Source organism: Lithobates pipiens, unplaced genomic scaffold (genome assembly GCF_037356315.1).
Source record: "Lithobates pipiens isolate NorthernLeopardFrog02 unplaced genomic scaffold, aLitPip1_a1.2 Scaffold_22, whole genome shotgun sequence".
Taxonomy (NCBI): domain Eukaryota; kingdom Metazoa; phylum Chordata; class Amphibia; order Anura; family Ranidae; genus Lithobates; species Lithobates pipiens.
This window is the reverse complement of record NW_027507784.1, coordinates 298,216,615-298,230,050: the sequence shown is the minus strand read 5'-3', so window position 1 is coordinate 298,230,050 and position 13,436 is coordinate 298,216,615. Positions and strand designations below refer to the sequence as shown.

Here is a 13,436-nt window from a genome sequence, read left to right as displayed (position 1 = left end):
GGGCATGCGTGGCACTTTGTCCGATCGTTTGTAGAGAATTCCGATCAGACAGTCATACGGTCGGATTATCCGACAACACGGTCCGATCGGACATTTTCCGTCTCAATGTCCGACCGTGTGTACAAGGGCTAACACATGAATATGTTTTGATCTAAACCATTCCATTGCAGCTCTGGCTGTATCTTTAGGGTCGTCATCCTGCTGGAAGGTGAACGTCTGCCCCAGTCTCAAGTCTTTTTTTACAGATTTTCTTCTAAGAGTGCCTGGTATTTGGCTCCATCTAGCTTTCCATCCGCTCTAACCAGCTTCCCTGTCCCTACTGAAGAAAAGCATTCCCACAATGTGATGCTGCCACCACCATGTTTCACGGTGGAGATGGTGCGTTCAGGGTGATGTGCAGTGTTAGTTTTCCACCACACATAGCATTTTGATTTTAGGCCAAAAAGGTAAATTTATTTTTCATGCAGACCCTGGTAGATCAAAGGTCTTCAGATAGGAAGTGATCCTCTATATAACCCCTCCCATACAGGAAGTGCATTTATTTATTTATTTTTACCAGTGTCTGCAAGGTGGATGGCACGGTTTGTTTGAGCTCTGAGCTCCAGGTCTCTAGTGCCACAAACTGTTCCAAAAATGAATCAAGGGATTAATCGGATCCATTTGGCTTTTATGCTTGGATAAATGGTACCCGAGCCTTGCAAAGAAGACTCAAGATCATGAAAGGTTTTGCCTGTAATGTGGCCTCCGGGCACTGGACCCTGTGGAGTGGAAATCCTGGACACTACAGCACTAAGGCATTTCTTGCAGGGTGCAGTACAGGTCCAAGGTTGTGGACCCTAAACATGAAAGGGTACCCAGTCCTTGAAGGTCCTATTGACAGGAACCCGCCGTGAAGGGTGAAGATTGGGCCCTTAGCTTCTAAGTGGTGCTGCGCCTGGACGGGTAATTGAAACCCCTCTTATTATTGTGGGGGTGTCCCAGTGAATCAGTCAAGCTAAGGGCCGGTTCACACTGCGGGCGATGCGAGGCGACACGACTTGCCTCACCGCAATCTGACAAGTCGCCCCCGTTCTGTACAATGGAACCGTTCTGAGAGGAGCGACTCGAGTCGCTCCGACTCAGAAAAAAGGTTCCTGTACTACTTCTGGGCGACCTCGGGGCGACTTGCATTGACTTCTATACAGAAGTCATTTGCAAATCGCCGCTGAGGTCGCGGCAGGTCGCGGCGAGGCAAGTCGGTGTCGCCTCGCATCGCCCGCAGTGTGAACCAGCCCTAACTAAAGACTGGACACCTGTGTACGGTGATCATACTGGGGAGTTCTGGGCTAGCTGTTTGCAAAGTGTACCCCCTTGATGCATTAAAGGTGGCTTTTATCTGGGTGCCCAAAGATTTGCGATTTATTGATGGTCCTTTCAGATGGAGTCTGTCCACTCGATAGTAACCTCACTACAGAAGGGGAGACTTTTTTAGCCTCCATCGATATAAAGGACACGTACCTACACTTGGCTATCTTTCAGCCTCATCAGAGGTTCCTACGTTTTGCAGTAGAGGTAAGTCACTTTAAGTTTGTGACTCTACCCTTTGGGCTTGCTACAGCTCCCCAGGTGTTCACACCGGTCCTAGCACCAATACTGGGTCTTTTTAAGAGACCAAGGGATCCTGGTGCTTGGGTATCTGGACGACCTGCTCAGAGATTGCTCAGTACAGGCTCTAGAACAGAGCATAATATACACAGTTATTTGAAAAGCTTAGGCTGGATCATAAATACTGAAAAGTCACCCTTGAGAACAAAGTCTGAGATATTTAGGTCTGCTTCTAAACACAGTCCAAGCAAGAGTCTTCTTGCCACCCGTAAAGGATCTGTGCCCTGAAGGATCGGGTGTATCGGATAAAGGGCACTAGACAACCCTCCATTCGGCTCTGTATGAGTCTTCTAGGGAGGATGTTGGCCTCCTTTGAGGCAATGCCCTATGCCTAGTTCCATTCTGGACCCTTACAACAAGACATCTAGTCGGCTTGGAACAGATCAAGAAAAGCTCTGGATTATCCAATGTGCTTATCTCCTCAGGCATGCTTAAGCCTAAACTGGTGGTTGCAGAATCAGAACCTGCAAAAGGGAAAATCCTTTCTCTCTGTAACTTGGAGAGTACTGACTACAGATGACAGTCTCTCAGGCAGGGGAGCGACTTTAGACGGGCTCACAGCTCAAGGGAAATGGTCAGGGACAGAACAGACCCTGCCCATCGGCGTCCTAGAATTACAGGCAGTACGTCTGGCCCTTCGGTCCTGGATGGTGGAGCTTCAAGACTGCCCCATCGGGGTTCAGTCCAACAATGCCATGGCAGTGGCCTATATAAACCACCAAGGCGGTAACGGGGGTCGTTCAGCTCTGGAGGTAAACTACATACTAGCCTGTAAAAAAAAAAACTAAAAAAATTGGAACATGAAAATGGGACTTTAAATGAAACATTTCATTGTGGGTATGGATAATAAAGGTAGATACATTTTTAGATCAATTTTTATTTAATTTGCTGTCATTAAGGTTTTGCATATATTGATGATCACTTTTATCACGTGAATCCCACCCCTGATGACTGTCAGGAAGCCAAGAAACGTGTCAGTTTATAAACTTAGGGTGCAGAGCTAAGCCAATTTCAATTAACAATATCCGAGTCTGTATCCATATCATGTGATTTTATGTCATTTTGAGTGTTACATTTTATGTCCATTGATTTTGTTTACATAAAGGTGTGATTATCATTATAAATATATTCATCTTTTGATACCTGTATCCTATTTTAGTCTAAAATATATATATTTTTTTTTTTTTTTTTTTTTTTTTTTGCTTAAAAAAAATCATGGACCACCCCTAGGGATTAATGACATTAAATCAATATTAATCTAATAGATCTCCCTTTTTTATTATCCATAACCACAATGACCTGTTTAAAATTAAAGTCCCATTTTCATTTTCAATTTTTTTACTAAATAACCAGGGATGGAAGCATGCCATTGATTCATCAAGCTAGCGATCGGCTACTTCCTCTGAACTTTGCATACTAGCCTGGGAAGAGGGGCATGTGCCAATGATATCTGCAGTCCATATCCTGAGAGTAGAGAACTGGAAAGTGGATTCTCTCAGCAGATCTGCCCGGGGGAATGGTCCTTACACCCAGAGGTGTTCCAGGAAATTTAAAATCCAGGAAATCCCCAACAACATTTGGGATGGCCAGAGGTCGACCTACTGGCATCCAGGTTCAACAAGCTACAGCAGTTTGTCTCGAACAAGAGATCCTCTGGCAATTGGAGCTGATGCTCTGATAGTTCCATAGAGCTAGTGCTCCTTGGTTTATGCGTTCCTGCCGATTTTTTCCTCTACTTCTACATTTGTTGCGCAGGATTCAGAGAGGGGGGGGTTCCAGCCATTCTGGTGGCACCAGCCTGGCCCAGAAGGCCCTGGTTCCCGGAGATGGGAAACGGACGATAGACGGGTCATGGATGCTTCCATGTCGCCCCGATCTACTGTCTCAAGATCCTATATTCCACCCCAATTTACAGTCTCTAAATTTAACACCCTGGCTTTAATAGCCATGCTGTCAAAGGACTGTGGCATCTCAGGACCAGTGGTGTATACTTTAGTGAATGCTAATAAAAGCTGTCGCTAGGAAGATTTTATCATAAAGTCTGGAAGACTTCTATTGCTTAGTGTGAAGCCAGAAAATGGCTTCGTCGGAAATATGTGATTGGGAGAATTCTCTTTTCTGCCGTCAGCTGTGGAAATCAAATTGGCTTTGAGTACAGAGTTCAGGTTTCGGCCCCATCAGTATTCTTCCAAAGGTCTTTAGCCTCCCATTCAATGACCCAGGCAACTCGCTTGCTTCCCCCCCATTAGGTCACCTATGTGTCCTTGGGACTTGAACTTGGTGCTGTCTGTGTTACAGAAACAACTATTTGAACCAATTAAGGAAATTTCATTAGATTTGCTGTCATGTAAGCTAGCCTACCTGATGGCTATCACCTCGGCTAGAAGGGTGTCGCGTTGGTGGCCATTTCATGCAGGGAACCGTACTTGATCACCATGACAGTTATGACCTGTTTCATCCTTTTTGCCAAAGGTGGTGTCGACCTTTCATTTAAATCGGGTTATTTTTGCCTTTTTTTTTTTTTTTTTCTCTGCCTCACTTGGCGGAAGAAAGCCAACTGCATTTGGATGTTGTCTGGGTAGTCAAGGTTTATCTGTCTAGATCTGCAGAGATCCAAGGATCAGACTCGTCCGTCCATTGGTCATTCAGGCCTAAGGTCTGAAACATAGCTCCTCCCCTTTTAGAGTGAGAGCTCATTCTACCAGTGGTGTAGGAACCTCCTGGGCTTTTCGCCATCAGGTATCTGTGGCTCAAATTTGTAAGGCTGCTACCTTGTCTTCAGTGCATACGTTCACAAAAATGTATCAAGTGGCTGTTTGAGCAGCTGAGGCTTTGGCTTTCGGCCACAGTGTATTGTGGGCTACCATATAAGTTCTGTTGGCTATTGTTTGACAGGGTGTCTCCCTCCCTCAAGGCTATTGCTCTGGGATGTCCCAGCAAGTAACGAATATTAACCTGACTGTCCCATGAGGTACTCAAAAGGATTTTACAGGTAAGTATGACGTAAAAATCCTATTTTTTGGTCTCCTCTGACCAGAGCACCTTCTTCCACGTTTTGCTGTGTCCCCCACATGGCTTCTCACAAACTGCAAATGGGACGGTTTATGGCTTTCGTTCAACAATGGCTTCTTGCCACTTTTCCATAAAGGCCAGATTTTGGAGCACATGACTTTTATAATTGTCCTGTGGACAGATTCTCCCACCTGAGCTGTGGATCTCTGCAGCTCCTCCAGACCATGGGCCTCTTGGCTGCTTCTTGGACTAATGCTCTTTGCCCGGCCTGTCAGTTTAGGTGTACAGCCATGTCCTTGGTAGGTTTGCAGTTGTGCCGTGCTCTTTCTATTTTCAGATGATGGATTGAACATTGGTCCGTGAGATGTTCAAAGCTAGAGAGGGGAGGATATGGCGAGGGAGATATTATTACTACCCTTTAAATGTCTCCACAACTTTGTCCCTGACTTGTCTGGTGTGTTCTACTCAGGCTCTGTGGTAGGGGTTTGTAGTCGATGCTTCCGAGGCCGCTGCTAAAGTGCTGACAGGGGATGGAACCCGTCCTGGCTCCTGTAAGGCTTCAAAGAACAATGGGATGGCCCCTTAAAGACGCACATTTAGATCTGGAGTGATGAGTAGAGTGGTATCCTCAGCCTTGACTTCCCCTGACCTGTCTGGTGTTTTCCTTGGCCTTCATGATGTTCACTAAGGTTCTCCAACAAATCTGAGGGCTTCACAGAATAGCTGTATTCTGAGATTAAATTACACACAGGTGGACTCTATTTACTAATTAACCACTTGCCGACCAGCGCACGCCGATGTACGTCGACCGAATGACACGGGAAGGCAAATGGGCGTACATGTACGTCCCTTTAAATTTGCCGCCCTGCCATCGGGAGCGCGCCGCCGCCGGCGCGCTCCCGCGCTGGTCGGGACCCCCGTGAGTCCGGTCGCGGGACCCGCGGACTCGATCGCCGCGGGCATACCTGCGATCGTCTCACGGAGCGGCCAAATGAAGAAATGCCTTTGTAAACAGCATTTCTCCATTCTGCCTAGCAACTAGTGACGCTGATCTCTGCTCCATGTGATTGGAGCAGAGATCAGTGTTCACTAAATGAAAGCCCAACCCCCCCCCCCCCCCCACAGTTAGTAACACACCCCTAGGAACACTTAACCCCTACACTGCCACCCACTGGTTAACCCCTTCACTGCCAGTGTCATTTACACAGGAATCACTGCATTTATATAGCAGTGATTACTGTATAAATGACAATGGTCCCAAAAATGTGTCAAATGTCTGATGGGTCTACCCCACAATGTCGCAGTCACAATAAAAATCGCTGATCGCCGCCATTACTAGTAAAAAAAAAAATAATTAAAAATTATTAATTAAAAATGCTATAAAACTATCCCTATTTTGTAAACGCTATAACTTTTGCGCAAACCAATCAATCGCTTATTTTTTTTTTTTACCAAAAATATGTAGAAGAATACGTATCGGCCTAAACTGAGGGGAAATTTTTTATATATATATATATATATATATAGGGGATATTTATTATAACAAAAAGTAAAAAATAATGCGTTTTTTTTCAAAATTGTCGCTCTATTTTTGTTTATAGCGCAAAAAATAAAAACCGCAGGGGTGATCAAATACCACCAAAAGAGAGCACTATTTGTGGGAAAAAAAAAACGTCAATTTTGTTTGGGAGCCACGTCGCACGACCGCGCAATTGTCAGTTTAAAGCGACGCAGTGCCGAATCGCAAAAAGTGCTCTGGTCTTTGACCAGCATATTGGTCCGGTCTAAAAGTGGTTAAGAGACTTCTGAAGGAAATTGGTTCCACTAGATTTGAGTTGGGGATATCACAGTAAAGGGGGCTGAATACAAATGCACGCCACACTTTTTTTTCAGATATTTATTTGTAAAACATTTTGAAAACCATTTTATCATTTTCCTTCCACTTCACAATTTATGTGCCACTTTGTGTTGATCTATCACATAAAATCACAATACATATACGTTTTTGGATGTGTGTGTGTGTGTGTGTGTGTGTGTGTGTGTGTGTGTGTGTATAATCTCTCTATATCTAATTTTTATTAAAATAAAATATATTTTTATTTATTTTTTTGGAACTGCTTTAACAACTTTACAAATGTTTGCAGAATAGTCCCATATCCCGCAATGAACACTGGGAGAAATGCTTTTTCTCTAGGACACAGTTCCGCTTGTATTTAGGTGTCGGGTTAGACACTGGATGGAGCCAGGCCTCTCTTATATAGTGTCCAATGCTCCTAGAGGTGGGAGCCATACCCACATGTTAAAGAACAGCATCTTGTCTTCCGATTTTTGTAATGCATACAAAATCTATTTAATATGAACACCATATCTAAATTCCTTCTTTTTTTATTTTTTTTTCCATATCCCCAGTGGCATTTAAACTGAATTGGCCTTTATTCTGACCGACCTCTACTGTTTTTTTTTTTTCTTTTGTTTCCAGGTTTTTCTTGCATTGTGAAGGACATGAGCCCACCCTACTCCTGATCAAAACCAGCAGCCAAGAGGTATGTATTATGGCATACACAGACTGATAATCGTAACCTTGGCTCAGATCTGCAGTATTTAACCACTTAAGTCCAGGACCATTTGGTTGTCCAAAGACCAGATTGTTTTTTTTTGCGATTCGGCATTGCATTTCCCCGTTTTTTTGGGGGATGCACGTGACCACACTACGCCAAATTTAAAGGGATTTGCCTGTTGGTGCCATTCTGCCGATGTAAATGTTCATGCGGAAGTTGGAAAGCGGTTAAAGAAGATATATGGGGGGGGGACCCTATATATTCACATCTATGCTGCTGCATCGCTGTGATGTCTCTCTCCATCTCTAAGCCTGAGAACTAAATGATCACATGACTGTTGATCTTGCTCAGTTCTCGGTCTGCTCTGAGCAGAGAATGGTCTCTCGCTCACTGGAGGGTGGGACAGGAGAAGAGGTGGAAGTGGCTGGCTCTGACTCTCAGCTGCACACTGAGAGGTTCAGTCAACTATATCCATCAGGCATCTTGGTGGATCCTAACAGCATCTGGAGTGGCTGTGTGACGTCAGCTGACAGCAGATTTTAGCCCACTGTCAGCTGCTTCTGGGTCACAGGAGAGCACTACTAAGCGTGTTATTGTGGCCCACAAGAGAAGTATGCCCCAAAAAAGGTGTGTGTGTTTTTTGTTATGACAAAAATAAATAAATAAAAAAGCTCTTTTAATTAAAATGAAGTTATGCTACATTTATACAAAAAGCACTTAAGTCACTGTCCAGATAATTGATCATATGCCAATTAACATACCAGCATGATTTTTGGATCAGTGATGGTCAGAGGAAACCAACATAATAAGAAGAACATGCAGATTGCATACAGTTGGTGTCCCTTGACAGAATTGAGAAGAGGACCCTACTACTGTAATGTAAAACTTTAGAAATGTTAATTACATCTGAGGGTTACTGGTACTTTAAGTAAAATGTACATCATAACCTTCCCAGTGTGGAAGGAGAAGGTCTCATCCTGCTGCAGGATTAAGCACTGTATACAGTTTATATGGCACTCCTACACGCAGCAAGCTTTACTGTGCTCTATGGGTGGCCAGATGTAAATGGGCTCTGCTGTCCATGTACACACGACAGCCCTCCAATCTGCTCTGCCTAGACCATGTGTCACACACAAGACTTGTGAGCCAAATCTGTCCTGCCAGGCCACTTCTTGTGGTCCTTGCACCTCTCCTGCAGCTGTGGCACCCCCCCCCCCCCCTCATCTCTGACCCTGCCTCATCTGAGCAGTTGGTAGCAGAGAGAAGGACAGAACTTCTCCAGCAGGTCCTGCGCTTCTCTGTGCAACCGCAGTACCTTCTTGTCTCTGCCCTCCTTGGTCTCAGCATTCAGCAGCTAACTCCAGTCGTCCTCCAGACCCTTTATACTTACCAGCTCTGCCCCCAGTATCTGCCCGGCAAAATGGATTCCTGTGTGTGTTGTGTGGGGGTTTTTTATTTTTTATTTTTTTATTATTTATTTATTTTTTTGGTATATGTCTCGTATTGGAGGTAGGCAGGCGTAAATAGACACAAGTCTGTTTACACCCACCGGTCCATAGTGGTGAATGGACCATTTAATCAGAATGGTCATATAAAGGGGACCCAAGTCAAAACTGAAGGAATAAAAATCTTGACAACTTAGTCAAAAAATCCCCCACCACTTATATATTTGTACTTGTCCTTGGAGCCCTAAAAATGGCAGTTTGGTTACCTAATAAAAAAAATAGCAGTTTGATGGATAAGACCCCATACACGCCATTAGATTTTCTGCAGATTTCGGTCCTCAGATTTACCAAAACCATGCAGTGCAAGGGCCTACCCGATTTGCTTACAAATTGCAACGTTTAAGGTTTGACCTCCATATTACATGGTTTTGGGAAATCTGCAGAAAATCTAATAGTGTGTATGGGGCCTTATTCCTACTTTTAGAGTCCTAAAAAACACCTAAAAAAAAATTATTAAAAGCCAGCAGCTACAAATACTGCAGCTGCTGATTTTTAATAAATGGACACTTACCTTTGCTGAAGTCCAGTAATGTCAGAAGCCGAGCAATCTCTCGGCTGCTGCCGGCGCCATTCTCTGTGAGGGAATCGGGAAGTGAAGCGTTGCAGCTTCAGTTCCCTACTGCACAGCGCAATGAGTGGTCCACGATGTCTGTGACCCGTGTGTGTCACAGCAGACAGCGCGGCGGGACAGGAAGAGGCATAGACTCCTGTGGGAGTCTATGCCTGGAAGTGGGTGCAAATACCTGTCTTAGATGGGTATCTTCACCCCTTCCCCTCTGAAAGGTGTCAAATGTGACACCGGAGGGGGGGGGGGTTCCGAAAAGCAGAGGTTCAATTTGTGTGAATCTCCGCTTTTTATTGTGAACCCATCCTGAGAGAATGGAGGATGCCGATTTCCTGTTTAGTACGCTAGTTCCCAGGTGGTCATGCTAATGCTATACCTTCAGTGCAGTTTGATTCGCTGACCCGCAACAAGTATACGCAAAGGAATGCTGACTTTTTTTTTTTTTTTTTTTTTTTTTATATTATGCAGCTTGTTGTGGGTCTGTGACTTAAAGCCCAACTTGGGGAATTACAAAGAACTACCAGGTTAATTGCTCCTAAAATATACAAGTATAGAAATGGGGTGTACTAGGTTATATTTTCTCGCTCTGGCAGGCTTCCTTCATCTATATGATCATTTCCCCGAAGCCTCTTCTGTAAGACTCTCCCACCGGTTGTTGCACTCTGGTATTGCACAAATGGAGGGAGCCTGGCAGATCGAGGAGTAAGGTATTGCATCCGATTCGTATTACAGCTTCTCTAATGACATTCACGTACAGTCAAGGCCTTTTTTTCCTGCAGCATTGTCCCCTGCGTTTTTCTGCTGTGCTCTAATGAATCTAGTCTAGGGTGACAGTTTGGCCATTCAGCAAAATGCAGAGCCGCTCTCCTGTCTATATGCAGCGCCCTCTAGTGGTGACCAGAAACTGCTTCACAGCACAGATGGATGCAAGCAGAAAGCTAGGTCATGCTGCGGTAAAGAAGTCCCCTTGAGTAATGGTCTTTAATTTTGAGGCTAATTCTTAGCTAATTAACACTGGTACGTTGATCTGCGTTTTTGTGCACTTGTATAATGTCGATCAATACAAAGACTTGTAAAGCAGAGGTTTTCAATGTGACACGCTTACACTACAATGTTGCATTGCTTTAAAATGCAGCACAGTGTAATGCATGTAAATGTGTAAAATGCATGTCAAGGAAATAAACTATGCGTTGTCATGAATTTTGTACTTTTACAAGCACCCATACCAGCAGCCATCTTTGGGGAATTGAAGGTGGGGGGAGCAATGTGTGCAGAGCAGGTGCTTTCTAGACATCCTGTTTACCAAAAAACTATCCAAAAATGAATATCTTCACTCACTCCTTCACTAACCCACACACAGGATATGATGTCACAAGAAGTATGTAAAATGCATAGCACTTTAACACGTGTCAAAACTCTCCTAAAATGGATGGAATTTAGTGGGAATTCGGTCTTAAGGAGGTTGTACACCCTTCCATTATACCAAGTGAACAGGCTATACACCGGTGCTGCAGAGATGAAACCAGTCCCCCTGCATAAGTTGTATCTGTTTGCAGTTTTCTCTACATCCCTACAAAGTGATGAATTTATAAGCTTGTCTGAGAGTTCAGAAAAAAGTTGGCCGAGAACTGGAGTTACACTCCAGATATCCGAGAGCTGATTGGAGGGAGGGGATCCCCTCCCATTCACACAGGAACTGGGCTGTGGCTGTCAATCATCTTGTGGTCCATCCCCTTTTACTTTTTACCTTTTTTAACGTTCTGAACTGAGACAAGTACACACTAGAGGGATATGCTTTAATATTTCATGTCCGTAGCTTACAGCCACTTTCGGGTTGCGGGAACAAGTACTGATGTGTGTTTTGTGATGGTGCAGTTCAATTTTAGGTTGGTAATGCTCACATAACCTAATCACATAATAGATTATATCTCTATATCCTTCTAACCATCAGTCCAATATTTGTATTCATTTTCTACAGTGAGAAAAGGAGGAACACCATGGAGTGCTAAACCTGGAGCCCTCCTTTTTTATTTCTTTTTTTATTTTCTTTCTTTTCTTGAAAGAGAAGGATTGTAAAAATAAAAACATTAACCTACATGCTCGCGAATGTAGATGCAGCATGGATCCGATGCTGCTGCTGTTCTACACTGAGAGCTGAGCGATCAAAGACTGCTGATCACTAAGGATGAGCTCCGACGTGTTTGCATACTCCACGTGCAGAGCCTGCCAGGAATTTGGCGCATCGCTGCGCTAATCACAGGCAGTGAGACATTGCCCCGATGTGGAGTATGCGAACACGCCTGAGCTCATCCTTGCTGATCACTCACTTCTCAGGCACGCTCTGAGCACAGAAAGCGGACTGTCAAGTGCCATTCTCTGCTCTACCCCTCTGGTGCTCGCTAGAGTACTGGACTGTGGAGGGGACGGACGTGGATGGCTCAGGCTCTCAGCGGTGTGGTGAGCTAGCTGTCAGTCCAGGCTTCTGGGTGGACCCCGACCATTGTCAGGATCCCTGTAGAGCCTGGAATGGCTCTGTGACATCTGCCGACAGAAGGCTTTAACTGATTCTGGGTCACTGGAGTGCAGAGCTAAGTGCACTCCTGGGACCCACAGAAGTAGGGCCAAAAGACCTTTTGGCCCTACTTCTGCTGTAATTGCACTTGCCTCCATGCTGTCATCCGTCTGCCATTTACTTCCTGCCCTTGCTGTCTTCTGAGTAGAATTTGTTACTACAATGGCCGTCCCATAGCTTTCTAGAAGCCCAGAAGCATTGAGGCAGTAGTAGCTTTCACAAGCAAGGCCTTCTTAACCCTCCTTGTCTTGATTTTGTATTAGAACTGTACGGTCTCCCTTTATAATTGTAAAGGGTTGCACAAACTTGACCAAGAGCTGTTGGTGCTCTTGGTCATATTGGTATCACTACATTCGGTTTCAGCAGAACATATCTCAGAAAAGACCGCAATAAGGTAAGTGTAATTGGCACAACTGTCCTTTTCCTCATATTAAAAAAAAAAAAAAAAAAAAAAAAAAAAAAAAAAACTTTTGGAATACAGAGTAAAAATAATTAACATCTATAAACGGGTTTTAAATTGTCATACAAATATACAGTATATTTGACATGAAATTTATGAGACATGAGATCTGCAACTCTCCCCCCACCCCTACCCCTCTGTCTACCCACACTCCAATCCCCAAGTCCTCTCCATACATCAGAGTTCTCAGTGTTCCCCCTTAAATCGGGGTTCCCAGAATTCTCCCTTGCATCAGAGTCTGCAGAGTCCCCCCTTACAGTGAAAGAACTCTGCAAGTTCAGATGTAAAACGGGAACTCTGTGGACTCTGATGTAAAGGGAGACTCTTGTTGTTAATTTCTTATAAGAAATGTTATTTAATAGAAAAATCTATGTATAGTTTATACAATAATAAAAAAATTGCGGTGCGCCGCTAAAGTGTTCAGGTTTGACTTGAAGAAAAGGTGGCAACCCTAACACTCTCATGTCTCTGTAGTCGCATGGGCTGCTCAGATGTGATGGTGAGGAAATGCTCAGCATGGAAAATCACTGAAAACTGCGCATGTGCAGAGCTGCAAACACTGTTGCAAAATCAATGGCTGAATTGGGGACATGGACAGAAGGTGGAGATAGAAAACAGCATGATCAACCAGTTTGTGTGGTGATTTTTTTTATTTTTTTTGCAGAAAATGAATCTCATAGGCCCCTTTCACATGGCGTTCAGTTTTGTCTGTTTTTCATCCATCCGTTAACGGATGAAAAACGAAAATCAACGTGTCTCTATGGAAAATTGATGTAAACAGATTATCCATTTTTACATCCGCTTCCGTCAACAACTTTTTTTGGAATGGTTTAACTCCATATTTTTCTCCTGTATAAAAAAGGTCCATTTTGCATTGGTAGTAGATGTGAAAAAAATAAAAATAAATAACTGATCAGTTTTTTCTTTGGAAAAAAAGTGACTGAACTGCTGAAACAGAACGCTAGTGTGAAAGGACCCATAGTGACTGAGCAAGTATGAACAGCATGTAATACACAATCTATTGATGGGTGTGTTTGTTTTTTGTTTTTAAGATGTGGGTTTAGTGACACTTTAATTCAACGCGCTGGAACAGATTGGTTACTATACACAGCTGCACCAG

At 43.9% G+C, this 13,436-nt stretch overlaps 1 protein-coding gene across 6 annotated transcripts in view; it reads left to right on the top strand.

The window, feature by feature from the left end:
- The window catches only part of TBC1D24 (TBC1 domain family member 24), a 72,273-nt gene that overhangs the window by 47,652 nt on the left and 11,185 nt on the right, over positions 1-13,436 (top strand). For all 6 annotated transcript variants that reach the window (XM_077449218.1, XM_077449220.1, XM_077449222.1 and 3 more), the window contains one exon: positions 7,136-7,199. In XM_077449218.1, the coding sequence (XP_077305344.1) occupies positions 7,136-7,199 (64 nt within the window). The remainder of the gene's footprint in view (positions 1-7,135; positions 7,200-13,436) is intronic.